The sequence below is a fragment of the Cotesia typhae genome, unplaced genomic scaffold, assembly GCF_013202065.1.
Source record: "Cotesia typhae breed Kobodo isofemale line unplaced genomic scaffold, CoteBio_Ctyphae scaffold_13, whole genome shotgun sequence".
NCBI classification, from domain to species: Eukaryota; Metazoa; Arthropoda; class Insecta; order Hymenoptera; family Braconidae; genus Cotesia; species Cotesia typhae.
Window position 1 is genome coordinate 14,885,654 of NW_027423774.1, and position 21,330 is coordinate 14,906,983.

A 21,330-nucleotide genomic window follows, 5' to 3' on the forward strand; every position below is an offset into this window, starting at 1 on the left:
TTTCCTTTAATTTCTATAGGTAAAATTTTTTTATAATCATTTAATTAATATAAATTTAATTAGTATAAAAATTATTTCTTACAAAAATACTAAGTTAGGTTATATTACCTGTGGCACAATAAATAAAGACGTGTTTCGACTATTTAATTTTAATTTTTATTACGATCTTTTATCCGGCCACTCAAACACCCATCAACTATACATTTATTTACCATTTTAAACTATTATCACTTTGATTATTAATTAAAAAACTAATTAACTAACTGAATGTCAATTTGGTGTTATTAATAAACAATAACAAACGGACGCCATGATCCGGACATTAGCGAACGTAGTGACGCCCTAGCGGCTTCTTTTTGAAAATGATCTATCCTCAGTTTTCCGGACGCACTAACTGTACATTTACCTATGTCGATCGTCCTCCTTATATCTAGCCTCCGTGTAGCCCACAATAAAATGCAGGCATAACATTTACTATTATTATCGATAGTGACTAATTTCAGTTATAATCAATTCGTTATACATTCTTTCCAAAATTGAATTTTTGAATCATGAATTGCATAAAATGTCATACGCAACACGTCGGAAAAAGTTGCATTTCTAGTATTGTTATTTTATTTTTCAAAATTTGTCTCTAGCTGTGTAACAACAGAATAGGAAGAAATTTTCATCACCCTTGCTGAGCTTAGACGCTAATTTCTCCCTTTTTGCTCTCGTGTAACTCGACGAAGCCTATCGGTTTATTCTAAAACTCAATCGTACTATAATTTGCCATTATTCCGACTTGTAGCATAAATATAGCTATTAGTGTTGTGATAATCAGGTATTAATATTTGAATTTTTACAATCTAATACTAGTCATTCAACGTCATTGATTAATCGTCCACCAATAATTAATCAACCGAAAAATTAATGAACCGTTATGAAAAAAAAAACTTTTATTTATATCAACTTTTTTAGTTTACAGTAAATTGATTTTTAATTATAAAGTAAAAGAAATATTTTAGTAGTTAAATAAACATTTGGAAAAATTGAAATTGATTTATTTTTTATTAGTAGAAACTTTTCAATTAATTAAATAACATGGATTGTTGGATTACAATTGATTTCGATGCTACACAACACTAATAGCTACTATAAACTAACAACGCAAATAACTATTAATTACGTTGGCTCAAAGTATTGACTAACTACAGAATATGAGATCACGCTTATCAGTAAGTCAGACAAACTGATGATTTTTGGTTATTTTGATAAAATTTCACGTTAAATTTACATTATATCTTTACAACACTACTTTGTTTAATTAGTTTAATAATATTTATTGTTGTCAACCACCCTGAATTTGTCAATAAAATATTCACCGAACAAAATATTATACAATGGGCATTTGGAAATTGCAATTTGATTTTACATTTAAGATCTCAAGTAAAACTAATATCAGCAAATTTAACAGAATAAAAAAATCACGCAACATTAAGATAATATAACTTTTGTCTGATTTACAGTAATTGAACGGATTCTCATATAAAATAAAATTTCACAAATTCTACATGAATACGAAATTAATTTGACAATGTAGATATTATTTGAAGCTATATTTCATTTAACAATTATCTGATACTACTTCATTTTACCAAATGATTTGTATCGATATAAAATTGTAATTTAAGTATGGCCGGTAGTATTTTAATTATTTTTTTTTTTAACATATCTATTATATCCTTTACATAAATTTATGGTTACGCTTAATTAAGTATGATTAGTATGAATTATAGTTATTATATTATTGATTCAAAATTAATACGGGCTCATTATCATCAATTATCATGAATCGTGACTTTTATTACAACTTAAAAATCAATCTTTAATTCGTATTTTTACCCGCTCAATTTTTTGAGTATATTTGTTTCTTTTTTTTATAATTAATATTATAATTTATATTGCAAAGTTCGCCTAACTAAGTTTAAAGGGCTCCATGAAATTTTAATGTTTCTTTTATCAAAAAACATTTTCTCATTAATTTTATTTGCGAAGCATAGTAACTTACTTTATCTTACAATATCATATTAAAGTACGACGACTATAATAAAACTATCAAAAACGTGCGCATATGTTACGATAGAAACATATGGTTTATAATACCAATAATAGAGGATAACAATTAAATAATTGAGTGTTTTTAGACTCATAAATTAAAATTTATGGTGCATAAACAATACAGATCGAAACGTTCTCAGTATTTATTTACTTTCACATGAGTTATTTTTTGGTGTGTACTTAAATAATTAAATTAAAAATTTACAATTAGTTTATGAGTTTATTTTATATCATATGGTTCCGTTATTTAAATAAATAGCTTTTTACTTAATTACCAAAACCATTTTTTCATCGCACATTTATTTAATATACCTTAATATATTATTAATATATTAAGGTATATTATTAATATATTAATATATTAATATATTATTAATATTACATAATATACATTATGTAATATACCATTTTTTTCAGTAAGTCACAGGATATGTTTATTGAGAAAATATACCTTAAATACTACGTAGTATTGTAGAGCCTCTGCATAATTTTTTGAATTAATACGTAACAATTTATAAATATCAGTTTATGATTGCACATTAGTCCCAATAAAATTTCAACTGGAATTTTATATATATTTATATTCGAGTGGTCCTTCATTTAATAATTTTAGAACTTACAGTAATTCCCGAGTCAAAATTCGAGTTCTGTTTTAACCGTAAAAATGTCCAAACTCTTTGAAGTCTAATATGCCGCTAAAAGTCAGGTCTGTTTTGACCGTACAAGACGGTATCGGAGAATAAGTGCGGTTAAACCAGACGTACGCAGGTATGATTTGACCGTAAAAATTTCCAAAAGTATAATGTTATCATTATTAATATTATTATTATACTTGTCATCTTGTTGATTATTATTATTTTTCTTGCCATCTTGTAATTCTTAGGTGCGAAAATTCAAATGAATAAAAAACAAATTTTTATGAAAAGTTGACATTTAAAAATTAAAAATAAATAATAAGAAAAATAATAATAATATTGACCTCAGAAAAATGGTTTTTTTTTTTTTTCAAAAATTTGGATTTTAAAAAAAAAAATTATTCTATTCTAAATTCAGCTTAATTCACATATTTTCACTACACAAATTTAAAGTATAAAAGAATCGTAGGTAATTGTTTAATTTCAAGTTTTTAAAAGTAAACTAGTTGTCGCAATTTAAATATTAACTTAAATTTTACTCTGATAGAAAATCAGCAATAAAGTTCATCCACTTAGCCTATCAATTTTTGGTAATTTGTTTCTTATTCTATGAATAAAAATAAATAATTGAAAAAAAATTTTTCGAAAATATTAGTTTTTGATATTTTTTCAAAATTATTTTTTCATCAACATGACGTTTTTCATATTTTTTTATTCTAAAATTAAAATCTTTCGCAACTGTTGGTTATTCAAAAATTAAAATTTTTCAAAAAAATTTTCTAATTTAGATTTACTCTAATAAAAAAAAAAAAATTATTTTACAAGTAGAAAAAAAAATTTTTGAAAATATCAATTTTTTGACTATTCCCCTTGATATTAAAATCAATAGCTTTAATTTAAAAGGTATCAAAAAAGTGTGTAAGAAGAATTGTTAAAATCACTAAAATAAGGACCACTCTGAGGTATATATATATATATAAAACAAAAAAGATTTCTTTTTTCGAGCGAAAAAAAAAAGTTTTTTCTTTAATATCTTAAGGTGTCTTGTTAATTTTAAGGATTAAGAGTAAAATTTAAACTATATGTCTAATTGGTAACAATGGTAGGCGCAATCTTTGTTACAAAATTAAATTTAAAAATCTTTACAAATCAAAATTAATTTGCTATTATAAAATACATTCTTAAAAGCTTAGCATGTATATTCTCCACACGATTATCGAATTCGAGTTCAAATTTGAGCGGAATCGATTTATTAGTTAAGAAATGCCAGGAGCTTGAAATTTTTTTTAATTCAAAATTTTTCATCTTTACTGCTTTTTCCCCAAATAACTTTTGAACAAGATTTTTTTTTGTTTCTGTAAATTTCATGTAAAAGCCAGTAATATAAGTTTCAATTTACATATCTGCACGAATTTCTAACATGAAAATTTCCCATATCTTTAATGAAACTTACTATTGCATTCGTTGTGATTTATTTTTGATATACTTAATTTTAGATTTCTTCTTAAAAAATTCACTTTATTTTTTAATTATTATTAATAAATGTAGCTGTTAATGAAATCTACTTCCATTTCGGCTGCCGAATGGCCTTTTTTAAAATATAACTTCCCTCCTCTTACATATATCAGTATTCTTCGTCGTACTAATAATTTTGAATTTCACTCCGGGCAATTTAAATACCAATAAGTAGTCAGATAATGATCTCAGTGACAATCTAAGTAGTAAAAATCGCAAAAAAATTTGATTTTTAAATATAAACAATTTATAATATGTAAGTCATTCATTAAAGTTTTTCGTTCCGTTTACCGATAGCCGTTTTTAGTTATTTTTTTCATAAGTGCATAACGTCAAAGATTTTTATTTGTAAATATAAGTATTCTTCAAATCTTATTGTACATATTTAAGCGAAGATTTTTTATAACGTTATTTATTCTTTTAAAACAAAAAATTTGAATTTACTATGACGTATAAAAACCAATGTGATACCTTAAGATATTGAGAAATGTTTTTTTTGTCACTCATACTCCTTTTGTTTTAATCATTTCATATATATATTTTTTTTCATAAAAATAAGAAAAAACAAACCATTACGTTCCTTAATCATTCAAGCAGAAAAATACTGTTATTTTATAACAACGACACCACTACAAACTCACTGTATACTATTCCAAAAACTAGCAAAACTAGTGCGTAACTCCGTGCGAAAATTCTGATAGTATCACGCTATATTATTGCCACTCATTGTTGTGACACATTTTTTTTCTAGTGTATTTTGACTTTCTGAATTGCTACGCACAGTTTTAGATGGACTTCCAGGGGTCGGTGTTACATCACCAGCGATTGAATTATTGTTGTTTGTTGAAGTAGAGCTTCTTCGACCGTTCTCATGAGTTGGAGATTTAACATCGAATGCTGACGTTTCAGATTCAAGGTCTGAATCAACCTAATAAAAAATACAATTTCAATTAGAATAATAGTAGTAGAAAATTTTCTTTCTAATACTAAAATTGACAAGAACCTCTAATAGTGAATATTTGATTAAACAATGATATTAGCTATGTAATATGAAAATGACGTGTGAAAGTAGACTTAATGAAGATGATTGCAATCGTGATGTGATACCTTGTTAAAATAAACTACCTGTCTGGTAGTAGGATGAGGGCTGAGGAAAAGTCTTTCACTTGTGTCACTGCCACAACTTGAACTTTCACTCATCTCTGTAGTGAATTTACGAGATGCCCTAGGACTTGGTGGCGTGGCTCGACTTTGACTACCAAGAGCCATCCCAATATTTCTAGAGCATACTTGAGATTGTATATGCTCACATACCCTTCGAAATCGTCGTATATTTCCTATAACATGACAATACGTTTTTTTATTTTATATTTTTGAACCTTAAATTGAAAACTTGACTAATAGAATTAAGTTTAATTCAATTTTATTGTATTATGAGGTATTTTTCTTTTTATTGAAATTAATAGATTTACTATATACGTATATAAACAGAGAAATAATTTAAACTTTCATGACATTATTTTATTTACTTGAAAAATCTTTTGAATAAAGTTAAATTTCTTTAATTTTTAATCTTGAATTAATAATAATAAGGTTCTTCAACCAAAGAATGCTTTTTATACTTTAAGCAATAGTATAATTAATTAAGGTACCCGCGGGTAATAAGGCCTAACTGATAATAAATAATAGTTTAAAAAAAACTAAAAGACACGCTTTTTATAGAAAACTGAACTAAAAAAATAGAAAATAAGTGTTAATAAATTTAAATTAAGAATAGTGTCAAAAATTTTGATAAATATAAATTAATTATAGTGTAAATAAGAATGAAATATATTTTATTTAAAAAAAAGCTTGGGGTGCATGGTGTCAATAGTTATAAATATTTTATTAACAGAGTTGAAAATGATTATCATTTGGATGCTCAATTTAAGTGATGATTGATCTCTTATACCAATTTTATCAAGTATAGTATAATTATTTCCAGTATATATAACCCGCAGGCCTTATTACCCTACCGTAGTAAAATAAGGCTTATTCGTAAGATTTTTGAAAAAAATTTAATTTTGAGTTTGTTTATGGTGAAAATTACCATTACTCTATTATATTTTATGGTTAATGTATTAATTTAAAAATTAATGATACATCGCAATAATGAAATGCAATATTTTTGATTTTTTTCAAAATCTCCCTTAGCTAGACCTTATTACTCGTCGGTACCTTATTTGAAAAATCTGTAGTTTTGATTTTAACTAAAAATGTTTACTTTAATTGAAAAATAATACATTTTTTTAAGTAATTTTGATTCTTTTTTTCTGTGTATAGATGTAAATAAGTAAACAAAAAAAATAAAGTGAAAAGAAAGATTTGTAATAACCAAACATAAAAAAACTCAAAACAAAAATATTTTTTAAATCAAGTATTCTATTCGACTGATATTTTAAACTAATAATACGTTATAAATATACAAATTATTGCTGTATACAGAAAAAAAATTGTACGAGTAATTACGACTGTCACCTGCTAATCCAGGTTAAAGTATTTTTACATTTTAAAATGTATTATTTCTATACAAATTTTTACGATGTAATATTATAAAAATTCGTATAGAAATAGTAATTACTAAGGTATTGAAAGTCTGGCTCTGAATAACGATGTGATAATCGAAATTTTTCGTATAATTTTTTTTCCGTGTATTTCTTTTTTTGGAATTTCAACCTTAAAAAATTCGTTGGTTATTTTAAACAAGATTCTGTTAAGCTATGAGTCCTGCTTAATTTAAAATTATTTTGCCGTCATGTAACATATAAGAAAAATTTCATATCCTCTACTTCTGAATTGAACATTACTTGAATGAATTAACGTACAATAATAGACAATACGTATTTTTGCACGGAAATAAACGGGCTACACAGAAAAAAAAATATTCTTGAATCAAGTATATATTTTTGAAGAGCTTAATATTCTTGATTTGAGGAGAAAAATTCTTGATTTAAGAAAATTTTTCTTAATTTAAGGAAATTTTACTTGATTCAAGAATTTTCCGTCTTGATTCAAGACTATTGCCCTCTTCAAAATTATGTACTTGGTTCAAGAATTTTTGTCTTGAATCAAGTTAATTTTTTTTTCTGTGTACGAAAAAATTCCCGAACAATTATCTACTCGTTCAAAAATGATTTTTCTCAAAAGTTAAACTGATGGTCAGTTTCAAATTGTTTTGTTTTTCATGACAAAACTAATTGTTTAGTAATAAAAATAATTCTTTTATCAATCTATTCTTTCCGGGTCTTTTCTGTTTTTCAATTTCTTGTTTTTAGTAATTCATGTAAATAACATCGTAAAATTAGTCATAACATGACCATACATACAGACTTGCCAAGAAAATATTGATCTGCTGATATTTGGTTTAATTCCAAATGTCAAAAAAATAGTATAGAGGAAAGGGGACCAAACGGAGTACGTAAGAAAATGCTTAGTTTTTAGGGACTCAAGAATATTAAATAATTTTTAATTGTATTCAAACTAAACAAAATAAATTTTTAGCGGCCTTGAAAAAAATTTTCATTTTCATTTATGTAGAATTTTTTTTTACACTCAAATTGCTGAAAAATGTCTGAATATTTTATGCGAAGTCTTTTCAAAATTAAACGAAATTTTCAAAATATTAATAAAAGTTCTAGTGAAAATGTTGAAAGGAAGTTTTAATGGAAAAATAAAGTGTAATTATTTTCAGAATTCTCAGTAAAACAACTAAACTACCTACAATTTGCAAAATATTTGTTGATATTTGTTTTTCAAATAAGAACGATTATTTTTAAACAACCAGAAGTAATTCTCAATCAATGTTTTTAAAACGAAATATCACTTTGTTCTGGAACAACTTTAGTATACGAAAATTTTTTTAACCAAAAAACAACTATGGTTAAAAAATTTCTATGTCTAAAGTTACACTAGTTCAAAAATATTTTCTGAAATTAAGTCAACCTTTTTTTTCCGAGGTTATTAATTTTTAATCGATTACAAAAAACCGCGTTTCTCAGAAAGAGAGAAGTCCAGTTAGAATATACTGAATTATTCTACTTTGATAAAAAAGTTAACTAGATTATTTAAAAAAAATCTTGTACCTAGAAAATGATTTCGAAGAAACTATTGAAGAAAAAATTTTCTTGGCTCAAAAATTTTTTTTTTTAATTCAAGAAAATCAATTTCTTCTAAACCGTTCTTAGTTTGAGATTTTTCTTGTGTAAATTTTGAGTAATCTCGAAAATCAAATTTTCAAAAAATGGTTTTTTTGAAACAACTTTTAATCTGCTGAATCCATTGATTCTAAAAACTATTCAGCTCTTAAGCTTAAAAAACTACGTCGATCGCAGTTAACGCGATCAACATCGGTTGATTCGTTCATGAGATATCGTGAACGAAATATTTGAGAAAAAGTGTTTTTCTTACATTACCAACATTTCTTCCTGGATCGTTTTTGATTCAATCAAATAATTGTTAGAGCTTAAAAATTTACGTCGATCGCTGCTAAGATCGTTTGATTGGTTGATTAATAACAGAATCGTCAAAATCGGTTGATTGGTTCGAGAGATATTTAATTTTAAAAAATTGAAAAAAGTATTTTTTCAACATAATTTTAAAATTTCACATCCGATTGTTTGGTAAGTAATAAATAATCTTTTTGTTCTAGAAAGACCGCATAGAATGCCGTTAATTTTTATTAAAATCGGTTAATTCGTTTGTAAGATATCATTGTCGAAAAAATTGAAAAAAAATTTTTTTTCGGGATAAATTTTAGTTAGCTTTATCAATCGATTCTAAAAACTTATCGGGTTTTAAGCTTGGAAAACCGCGTTGATCGCCGTCAACCCAATTAAAATTGGTTGATTAGTTCGAGAGATATCATTGTCAAAATAATTCAAAAAACGCATTTTTTTAAGTCACTCCGACATTTTTGACCTGAATTATTATTGCTCTTGGCGTGAAATGTTGAGCGCTTAGGTATGGAGTTAGCGGGAAGTTGCAGGGTTGACTTTTAGGGTCAACCGTTTTCCTAATTTTTTATACTGAATACATAATAAAAAGATTCAAAGCATAAAACAAATAAGAAAAATGTTGAGTTTTTTGGGGAGCACGTTTTACCTCACTTTTCTCGATTTTTCAATTTCGATAGACACAAAAAAATTAATACCACAAATTTAGTAAAAAGCCAAAAAAAGTTAAACAAGCTGAAAAACTCATAATGTAAAAATTTTCTAAAGGTGGTTTACCCCACATTTCCAAATTTTTATTTTCAATGAACAGAGCAAATTAGGGTCAAATACTTGGCAAGAGACTAAAAAAAGTAAAACCAGCTAAAAACACTAAGGATTTCAACATTTTTTTCTTGAGGGGCCCATTTTGCCCCCCCCCCCCATTCACCTACACATAAGTTCTTAATAAATTGATAAAAAATGATTCTTTTGATAGAAAATGATTAGTACTCCATGTAGCAATCTTTTTCAAAGCTTGAGCAAGCCTGGTCTCAATTTCGATAGTTGTTAGTGTCTTCTTCTACCTATGGGCCTTGCTCCAGATACTTGTAGCAAATTCAATTAATAAGTCTTAAACAAGTCTTGTACAAGAACTTTGGGCCAAATTATAACTCAAGAATTGTGTAAAAAAATTGAGAAAATCTGAAGATGCTTATCGGTAAACTCTCTCTCTCTCTCTCTCTCTCTCTCTCTCTCTCTCTCTCTCTCTCTCTCTCTCTCTCTCTCTCTCTCTCTCTCTCTCTCTCTCTCTCTCTCTCTCTCTCTCTCTCTCTCTCTCTCTCTCTCTCTCTCTCTCTCTCTCTCTCTCTCTCTCTCTCTCTCTCTCTCTCTCTCTCTCTCTCTCTCTCTCTCTCTCTCTCTCTCTCTCTCTCTCTCTCTCTCTCTCTCTCTCTCTCTCTCTCTCTCTCTCTCTCTCTCTCTCTCTCTCTCTCTCTCTCTCTCTCTCTCTCTCTCTCTCTCTCTCTCTCTCTCTCTCTCTCTCTCTCTCTCTCTCTCTCTCTCTCTCTCTCTCTCTCTCTCTCTCTCTCTCTCTCTCTCTCTCTCTCTCTCTCTCTCTCTCTCTCTCTCTCTCTCTCTCTCTCTCTCTCTCTCTCTCTCTCTCTCTCTCTCTCTCTCTCTCTCTCTCTCTCTCTCTCTCTCTCTCTCTCTCTCTCTCTCTCTCTCTCTCTCTCTCTCTCTCTCTCTCTCTCTCTCTCTCTCTCTCTCTCTCTCTCTCTCTCTCTCTCTCTCTCTCTCTCTCTCTCTCTCTCTCTCTCTCTCTCTCTCTCTCTCTCTCTCTCTCTCTCTCTCTCTCTCTCTCTCTCTCTCTCTCTCTCTCTCTCTCTCTCTCTCTCTCTCTCTCTCTCTCTCTCTCTCTCTCTCTCTCTCTCTCTCTCTCTCTCTCTCTCTCTCTCTCTCTCTCTCTCTCTCTCTCTCTCTCTCTCTCTCTCTCTCTCTCTCTCTCTCTCTCTCTCTCTCTCTCTCTCTCTCTCTCTCTCTCTCTCTCTCTCTCTCTCTCTCTCTCTCTCTCTCTCTCTCTCTCTCTCTCTCTCTCTCTCTCTCTCTCTCTCTCTCTCTCTCTCTCTCTCTCTCTCTCTCTCTCTCTCTCTCTCTCTCTCTCTCTCTCTCTCTCTCTCTCTCTCTCTCTCTCTCTCTCTCTCTCTCTCTCTCTCTCTCTCTCTCTCTCTCTCTCTCTCTCTCTCTCTCTCTCTCTCTCTCTCTCTCTCTCTCTCTCTCTCTCTCTCTCTCTCTCTCTCTCTCTCTCTCTCTCTCTCTCTCTCTCTCTCTCTCTCTCTCTCTCTCTCTCTCTCTCTCTCTCTCTCTCTCTCTCTCTCTCTCTCTCTCTCTCTCTCTCTCTCTCTCTCTCTCTCTCTCTCTCTCTCTCTCTCTCTCTCTCTCTCTCTCTCTCTCTCTCTCTCTCTCTCTCTCTCTCTCTCTCTCTCTCTCTCTCTCTCTCTCTCTCTGTCTGTGTGTGTGTGTGTGTGTGTGTGTGTGTGTGTGTGTGTGTGTGTGTGTGTGTGTGTGTGTGTGTGTGTGTGTGTGTGTGTGTGTGTGTGTGTGTGTGTGTGTGTGTGTGTGTGTGTGTGTGTGTGTGTGTGTGTGTGTGTGTGTGTGTGTGTGTCTTTTATAACTTTTGAACGGCTTGACCGATTTCATCGCGGTTGGTGTCATTCGAAAGGGCTTGACCAAACTTAGATTTTAAATACACTTTGAACCGATTCGGACCTGTAAATTTTGAGAAATCTCACAAAAACTAATAAAAAAAATTTTTTTCAAATGCGGTATTTTTTTAATAACTTTTAAACGACTTGACCGATCAATTTCAAAAACTAATCAGCTCTTAACATCGAAAAACCACGTTGAGCGCCACAAAGCCGGTCAAAATCGGTTGATTCGTTCATAAGTTATCGTTGACGAAAAAAATTGACAAAAAGTGTTTTATTCGGATTACACCGGAATTTCCAGTCTAATCAATTTGTGTTTAAAATTATATCATAGAATTTGAAAAACTGCATCGAATGCCGCTAACCGCATGAAAATCGGTTAATTAATTCAAAAGTTATTGCGGTTTGAAAATTAAAAAAATACTGATTTATTAAATTCCTATCAAACTTTTGAGCTCGGAGAGCTCAAAACTACACGAAGATTAGATTTTTGAGCTCGAAGAGCTCAAAAACATAATAAGTTCAATTTCGAACGCTTAATTACGAAAGTAACGGGAAGTTGCAGGGATGGCCTTCAGGGTCAACCGTTTTCTTAATTTTTTTTTTCAATTTTAGAGTTCAAAACGGAATTTAAATCGATCTTGAAATTTTTTAAAAATTTGGAACAGAAAATTTTTCTACTAAATTTTTGGGTTACCTCATTTTGCTCACACCCTCTTCCCCTATATCTAATTTTTAAATGAAATGAAAAAATTACACTTACCACTCAGTAACGTAAATGTGATAGCAAATAGAGGTTCATTTGGTTGTTTAGATATTGCACTGATGTCAACTTGAAATCGAACTTGTCGTTGAAACATCGCAGGAGCAGTACTGCTACGTTTGTATTCAACTTTAAAAGACAATGGCGAACTTACACTATGTGACAATTCAGCTATCTATAAGGATTAATTTATTTTATGTTAGTAAGTATACTAACAATAAGGAAAACACTAATCAAAAAATGAATAAGATATAGTTACTGATAAAAAAGCGTGGATAAGATCAGCTTTTACGCTTGCCAAAGGTTTGCCTTTTACAAGAACTGTAAATGTTTCATCTTTTTCAGAGGCCATAAGGCTACCAAACCAAGATTTTTTTGTTAGTTCCGGTGAAGAATCTGGTGTAAGATGAACCTAAATAAATATAGTTAAAAATTATTTAATGTATTTACGAAGTATATCTTAAAGTCGCAGAAAAAAAGACTATTTTCTTTTCGAGTCTGCTATGAAAATCTTTTAGTTTATCATATTTCAAAAGACTTCTTCGAAATCAGCTAGCAAAAATTTCAGAAATCATTTGACATTTCTCAACATTAACTATATTTTTTGTAAAAATTTCAAGTATCTAACTCGCCCGAGTCGAAAAAATGAACTTACATGAGCTTAAATCAATTGTTTTTTATAGTAGTTAAGTTTATTTAAGCTAATTTTTTCAACTTGGGTCAATATTTAGTAAAAAAGATCTTAAATAATAACTAACATATTTTTATGGGATGCTCGAAATAAAAAATAGTCGATTTATGGCGTCATCATAATATATATCTATTTGATTAGTAATAATTGAATTGCCTCTTCAGTGCTTGTAAGCAGTTTGCGTCGATGAAAACGTGGACTTCCCAAAAACGAATTTTTAATTGTAGTTAAACGAGATCTCCAATGGTGGGCTCCGGTTCCAGTGCCCGTATGTGGAGAACCTGGAGGTGTAATACCTACTGAAATTAAAAAGATGATTAATATTAAACAACGAATTTTCCTTTGATATATAATTTTTATAAAATGTAATTCTTACTCGATTGAATTTCATTCAATTCTATTGCAATATTTGAAAGTGGTTGACTAGTAGCCGGAGTCGTTGAAACAGTGGTAGTTGTAGTGGTACTAGCCATTGTACCATTTCCGCTGGCTGATCCACTAGTAATAGATAAACGATGTGGACTTGGATTTTGCCCATGATGTGAGTTGGGTACTGCTCTATGTGGACTTAAAAGACCGGCGACATTGGGACTATGCATAGGTGAACTCCCTGGTGTTGAGGCATGGGAATGTGATAAATGTGTATGCGATCCAGTACTTGGTGAACGTCGGGTATGATGTCGTGCACTATCAAAAGAGTTAATAATTCTTGTTTTAAAATTAAGTAATCATAAATTGGATAAGAAATAAAATTTTAATCCCTCACCTGGATTGTCTTCTTGGCGTCAAAGGTGACCCATGACTAATTTGCCCTAAATTCAATGTTGTATTCCCATTGACACGACAAGTGTCCACTCGCTTTCGAGGTGGGTCTACTTCTGATTGTCCTGATGAACCTCTTATTCCGACTCGAATGCCTTCTAACTCATCTTCACAAGCTGGTCTTCTTCTTTTCCTCTCCAATAGGAGAAAATAGATTACCTTTTCAGTATTATGGCTATCAAAAATTTAACAGTTATTTTTGTTAATGATATTATTGTTGTTTTTTAAATAAAAATTTTAAAAAATGAATATCATACTTAGGACTTAGTAATTCTTGAATAAGTTTATCGCGTTCTTTAAAACATCCTAAACTTGCGATAGCTTGAAGTACATCTGGATCAATTAACTCGACGGACGGAATGACATGTGTTTGTACTACTTCCATCATGGAAAGTTCCAATTCGAGTTCACCTTTTCCAGCAGCTGTTACCCAGATATGCTTATTTATGTCCGCCAACTATAAAACAATTCAAATTTGTATTAAAATTTTATTCATACATTTATTTACTAAATAGGTATCAGAGCAAAAAATTGACTGTTTCTCCAGAGAAAAGATATCAGTCCATCCTTTGAAAAGAGTGAAAAATTTTTTAAAAGACACTAAAATCTTTAAAAAGTTCAAAAATTGAATTTTGTTGTCATTAATCCTTTATATTGTTATTGTATTATTTTCTATATTGAAACTATATTGTATAATCTTAAAATTTTAAGTTGAAATTTTAATTTCTAGAAACTGCTCAAAGTTTTTAATTTTCAAAGTAGTAGAAATGACTTAAGATACTTTCGAGCGACCTGAACTTATAGTAGATTTTTGAAAAGATTATAAAATAATTAATCGAGTATAAGATCATATAGTAGCACAATAAAGTATTGAAAACAAAAGAAAATACCCAATGTTTAAATTTAAACAAATTTTGAGTGACTTTAAAAGAATTTTCAATCAGTCTCATTTTTTTAAGAGACTCCTAAAAAACGAAAAATTAACATATTTTCAAACGAGATTTGAAGTAGAAGGAAATATTTTGTTTTTTGCGCCGTCCTAACGAGTATTAGCAATTAATAATTTAAGTGTAAAAAAAAATTACCGTGAGTCGTTTGTCAGGATTCACTTCAATCATTCCGCGAAGAAGATTCTGACAATCAGGTGGTACAAAATGTGGAATATGAAATACACCTCGTTTTACTTTTTCTAGAAGTTGCCGTAGATTATCATCATCAAAGGGCAATGCACCAACAAGAAGAGCATACAAAATTACTCCACACGACCATACATCTGCTTTCCGACCATCGTATTTTTCACCCTAGAATAGTATAATTCCGTTTGCTATTAAGTTTTTAATTGTTAAATAATATTTAAAGAAAAAATTAAAAATATATTATGTATTTACTCTAATCACTTCCGGACATGCATAATGAGGAGATCCGCAACTTGTTTCTAACATAGATCCAGCTGGTTGCAATGATGCCATTCCAAAGTCTGCTATTTTAATATTATTTTTCTCATCAAGTAATAAATTTTCCGGCTTTAAATCTCTGTGGCTGTGTATGAAATGAACATAGAACATAAATAGTAAATATTATACAAAAAAAAAAAAAAATAATAAATTCTGTATAATAAGCCTTCAATAGTTTAAAATAATTTAAACCTTATGAAAATAAAAATATTTTCGGGGTAAAATATATAACTGCTTAAAAAAGTAAACATATTTACCAAATATTGTGACTATGACAAAAATCTAATGCAGATATTATTTGTCTAAAAAATCGTCTCGCCTCTTTAGGCGTAAGTCTAGCTTTTTTCACTAAATAATCAAAAAGTTCACCTCCTGATACATGTTCTAATACAAGATATCTATAACAGAGAGTTATGATTGATTAAATTTACTCAGATATTAAGCATGCATTCTGCAAACAATGTATAAAGAAGACATACAAGTATTTTTTATTTTCATAAACGTCTGAAAGTCCAAGTACATGTGGATGATCAATGAGCTTCATAATAGCAATTTCACGTTCTACCTTCATCAACACGGACTCCGACAGTTTTTCACGGTTGATAATTTTAATTGCTACTTTTTTACCTAATACACAATGAACTCCAAGCTTCACCAGACCTGATAAAAATTACAAATCTTTAATTAATTAACCTATGTTAAACTAAAGAAATTTAGAATTTAATTCATAAAGATAATTTTATTAATCTAGTTAAACTGAGAAGTCGAGGGTTAAAAAAATAAGAAAATGAAGAGTATTTCTTTTAAAATACACATGAATATCAATTTAATTAATGAATTATTTTATTTTATGACTAATGATTTTAGTTTTAAAATTTAACATGAATTTACCAGTATTTGGTAAAATTAATCTTAATCATCTTATTGTGCAAAAAATATTATTAAGAAAAAACTATAAATGGGTACTGTTAAGTTCAATTGATTGACAGAAAAAAAAAATTACGTAAATACACAAGGAAGCTATGAAAATAATAACAATACGTGTTTCATCACTTTCGATATGTTTATTTCCTATAAGACAATCAAGGAAAAAAATATCGTCACAGATAGTTGCTGTAATAATTTTTGTCAATATATAAACTATATTCATCGATATTTTTACCGCGCTTGTCAGTATAGTAAAGATGCGTGAAGACAATGTGTTTTTTTTTTTTTTTTATATTTACATATGTTTGACCACTCTACTTGTTTTCAAAGTAGATGCGCTTGCGCAATTGCTCAAATGTATTTTTAGTAGATTTTATAGAAATCTAACTATTGCATTGGTCCTCATGAAGGAACTTTTAAAAAATGTTGCTATATTTCGACTCAACTCGTCAAGCGGATTCAGAAAATGCATATGGTTCAAAAGTTTATATATGTATGCAAATAACTATATACATGTATATATACGTACATGACAATATAAATGTATATATTGTCTTTTCTATAACTTCCGCAATTCTATACGGATCTTAATAAAACGTAACATACTTATTCTTAGGACAATTTCCGAGGTTAAGTTCGAAGACGAGCCAAATCTGTCGATTAGTTTAGAAATGAGAGCAATTGAACGCAATATCCTTTTAATTTCTGTAAATTGCATCTGAAAGCTTATGAAATAAATAAATACAAATAAATAAATAAATAAATACGACAGCAGTCGTGCGGAACCTTATTTTCAACATTAAATAAAAATAATTGTTTCTGAAGCTAGAGTTCCGAAAGTCGAGATTTTTTTTTTTTTATTCATTTTCTTCTCTTTAAAGATCTTTTTTCCGATTTTTGATATTACCTTTAGTTATTGAGTTATTTACGAAAAACTGAGATTTTTTATTTTGTTTATGTTTTTTTTAATAACAAATTAAAATTTTTATCAAAAAAAAAAAAAAAAACAACAATATTATTTTTAGAATTTAATTCCGCACTGAATGAGTTATTGCTCATATTTTTATCACAATTTCTAAGAATTTTTTTCGCAAATTTACACAGAATTCTTACAAAAATTTCCGTTACAATCTAACATAGTAATGGTTACCATTCGACATAGAAATAAGATCTATTCTTATTTCTCCATGTGATTTTTATTCTTGGTCCATGAAATAAAATAAAGGAATAGTACTTATTTAAATGAGATATAATATGAATTAGTTCATTCATAAGTAATCCAAAATTGAATAAGCATTAGTAAATATCTACATCTCTTACGTAAAGTTCTGAGAGATTAATGAATAGATAATTTGTCCTTAAACTCCGTGTACCAGTGTTCATGCCCAGGACTGAGACGAAAACAACTTGATTTCAAAAAATAATTTGAAATTACTGCTAAAACGATCAAAAAAAAATTTGATTTTAATACTAGATAGACGTTTATGTTTTTATTTAGGTAATTGTTCTGAGTATCTTTTTCGGCAATAATTAAAAATTTACCATAACTGAAATTAATGACATTTGATCTTTAATTCCTAACTTTGACAGTTTACGCACAAAACTTATCCGATTGAGACGCACGACCTCCCTTCGCCTATATATATCTATATCTATTTCTCATGGAAAAATGACTCACGAATCTGATTATACTGATACAATGAAAAATAAAAAAAAAACTAATTGCAATGCAAAAGATTTTTCATCGAGGCAACTAATAAAATCAACTAATTACCGATGTAAACAAATTTTGAAATGATAATTATGATTTTTAAATATGCTAGATATTTAATTACATTAATCATGAAGTACTCAACATGTTTTTAATTTAGTCGACCAATATAAAATTTCATAAATTTTCTGGAGTGATTTTGTCTTGATTGAATCAACATGGATAAAATTTTTGAAAATGTAATTTAAAATCGATTTGATTAAGACTAATATAAATGTATTGTTGGATTTTTATGTATAAAAAACATATGTATTTTAATCGAAATAGAACAAAATTATTAATATGTAAAAAGAAAAAGGAATATTAATAACTAATGAAGACGTAAAATTATTAAAAAAATTTTTAAAAGAGAATTATAAAACAGAATTTTTAAAAAACTTTTATAAATAAACTACCAGTTTGGCCTTTTCCTAAAGTCTTTTCAAGCCGATAAGGCCCAACATACTGATGAGTCTCTTGAGTATTTAATACGACCGGACTTTCCTTGCCCGGTACCGCCGTCATGTTGGTTTTTGTGTCAGCCAAGTTTGAATCCAAATGTGCGTAGCTGGTCCAAGGAGCTTTTTCTCACAGCCACCTCAAACTGGCGAAGATCACACTCATTCCCTCAATGGCTTGTTAAAAATAATTATTTGCGACTTTGAGTGATCATTTTTTCTCATCGCCCCCGGGTTGAAATCGTGCACATTTTTTGCACGAGTTCGAACAAAACGCCGGTGTCGCCGAAAAGGCTGAAATTTTGCCTTCGTTCGCATTCTTATTTTAATGATATTAATGCTCTATAGAGATGAAATTCAATAAAGAATAGACGTCTGAGCTGTAAATGAATTTTCTTTGAAAAGTGAGGATAAAATTTTATCATATAATAGACTATTTTACAGCAAATGTCTATATCGAGTAGTTGGTGATTTTTCCAGGTACGTTTTTTGACTTTTTATAATGAAATGAATATTGATGCCAGTTTATTACTGAATCCATATTTCTGTTGATAGAGAAGCAGAACAATAATAATTTTACATACAAAGTATGTATATATGTGTACATAAAAAATTTGTTTCTTAGGTATGTATGTTTAAAATAACACACTTGGACACATTTAAACGTGAAAAATCTTTCCAAAATTTTAATACTTGAATCATTTGTATGCCACGATTATAAGTATTTATGTCACTTATGGGATTTCCGTAAGTTTTTTGAGAAAGTTAAGTAACTACATTTTGTTATTGCTCAACCCTTTATTATCACTGTCAGCACTCATTTTAAAAGCTTTATCACTTAATTCCGCCATTCACTTTGCCCAACCCAATGTCAAGGTAACTGTAAAAGTAATTTATTTAACAATAGATATAAGTTATTATTTATGAGTATAAATATGTATGCGTGTATGATTATGTGTGTGCAAATGCGTGTGCATAAATTTATGTATTTATGTAATATTGATTAAAAAAAAAAATTAACAAACATCTATTCAAAGAACACCAAACATTTTTAGTTAAAATGTTTATAAATTTCGCAATCCCCGTATACTTTATGAAATACAAACTACACACCAAATAGAGAACGAAGCTAAGGGTAAAAAGTAAGGCGCTCCCAGTTCGATTATGTGCTCGAGGCAAATGCGCGCGCATATTTCTTTCGTGTGTTGCAGTCACCCCCTGATATAGAGCGCCCACTGAGCAATATAAAACATGATGTACTCGTGGCTTTGCTTTTCCACACTTGCGCTAGTCTAACCCACTAATAAAAAATACTGCAGACACGTCTAGTTTATAATTATAATCTTTCCATTGAAGTGTATCATTATCTGACGTATATGCAAGATACAGCAAGTTATTTAAGTTACAAGAAATTGAATCATTATTTGTACAAAAGCTAGTTTAAATACAATGACAGAAGTTGACTCATCTTGTTAAACAAATGACGAAAAATATTTGAAACACCCCTAAAAGCTTAAGGGGAATAAGTATGGTGAATCAACACCGGAAAGATATTTTAGTAGAATGATACATAGCTGATGCTGATATGGATTGGTACGAATACAATAATAAGATTTCGAAAGTTTCAGAATTACACTTCTAAGTCAATTGATTTTCGAGAACTTTGAAATTTCTACATCTTATATTGATTTAATTGAAATTTAACTATTGTATCTTCCCTTATAATGCAACTCTTTAAAAATTTTTGCTATTTTCTAGCTCAACTCGTCGAATTAGGTAGAAAAATACATTTGGTTCAAACTTTTTTACATGTATATGGGTCATCCCATGTCAAATCGACAAATAGTTGGAATCGACCCCTTTCGATTTGGACAAATTTTGGTCAGAAGTTTTCTTTTATCATATAACAAAGTTTTGCCAAAGGAAAAAAAAATAAAAAATTTTTTTCAAAAGATATGCAAATTCAAAATTTCGCAATTTTTCCAGTTTTTCAATTTTGTTTTTTTAATATCTCGAATTCTATTAAAGATACATATTGAAAAAAAAATATTTTGGAAAAAAATGCCAAATTTGTCAAATATTGAATTTTTGAAAATCGTTAAAAATGACGTTCAAAGTTAACATTTTGGCTCAATTTTTTTTGTTAACCCTTTAATGTTCGGCCTTGAATTCCCACTCTTAGTTCGAGTTATGTCTTTTTCTTTAAGTGAGAGAGCTATAGTCTTTTTCTTAGAGAGGGGACTCGAAAAATAGTAGAACTAAACCGTCTCTCACACAACCGCATTACGGGCTATGAAAAAGAATTTGTTCAGAGTTAGATCTTATTCAATTTTGAAGTCAATCGATCATACCGTCTCGAAGATATTCAAGAAATAAAAATAATAAAAGGTAGCTTTTCAGTTTTTTTTTAATATTTTTTAATTCTTTCAATCGATTAACTTAAGATTTTTCAAGCTTGGAAAACTGCATCGAATGCCACCAACTCGTTTAAAATCGAACGACATTGTGAAGAAGGTTTTAGAAGCGGGGAGGCGGAGGAGTGTCGCGGGCAGCGAGCGCCGACACCGTGAAACTCAACGACGGACCGAGCAAGCGACAAACGCGAGCCACCGCTACCGCGACCGTGTCGACTATCCATGCACGGAAAGAACAAAATCACACTGCATATCCTCCCACATTATACTCAGTGTAATCTGTGGTGTATGTAATGTGCGAGGGCAATTTATGTATTTAAGTCGATATTTTCTGTTGGGGAGTTAATTTTTCAATTTATTATTGTTATGGGTATTATTAATTGATTATTAAAATTTATTAATTAATTGTTTCTGTACGACGATTATTATAAATATTTATTATAATATTATTTTGTTTGATTAAAATTGCGATCAAAAGTAAAAAGGAATTTTGTAGTTTGCCATCGCGCGATAGATGGCGGATAATTTCGTCGTTTGTTCACTTGCAGTAAAAACCGCTGAGCTGATAAAAGCAAATTAACGTCGCGATAATTTTTGTTCTTCCAAAGAACAAAAGTTCAATTTATT

General features: G+C 29.4%; 1 protein-coding gene across 1 annotated transcript; it reads right to left on the reverse strand.

Annotated features, from left to right (window-relative positions):
* Window positions 1-4,163: 4,163 nt before the first annotated feature.
* Sff (BRSK family serine/threonine-protein kinase sugar-free frosting) lies at window positions 4,164-15,757 on the reverse strand. Its single transcript, XM_074254241.1, has 12 exons — window positions 15,634-15,757; window positions 15,412-15,552; window positions 15,089-15,239; window positions 14,786-15,001; window positions 13,958-14,157; window positions 13,645-13,875; window positions 13,255-13,565; window positions 13,035-13,177; window positions 12,447-12,599; window positions 12,188-12,362; window positions 5,376-5,587; window positions 4,164-5,178 (listed from the first exon to the last, which is right to left on the reverse strand). Exons 1-12 carry the CDS (start codon window positions 15,723-15,725, stop codon window positions 4,954-4,956), a joined length of 2,250 nt encoding a protein of 749 aa, XP_074110342.1. The 5' UTR covers window positions 15,726-15,757; the 3' UTR covers window positions 4,164-4,953.
* Between the last annotated feature and the right edge of the window lie 5,573 nt (window positions 15,758-21,330).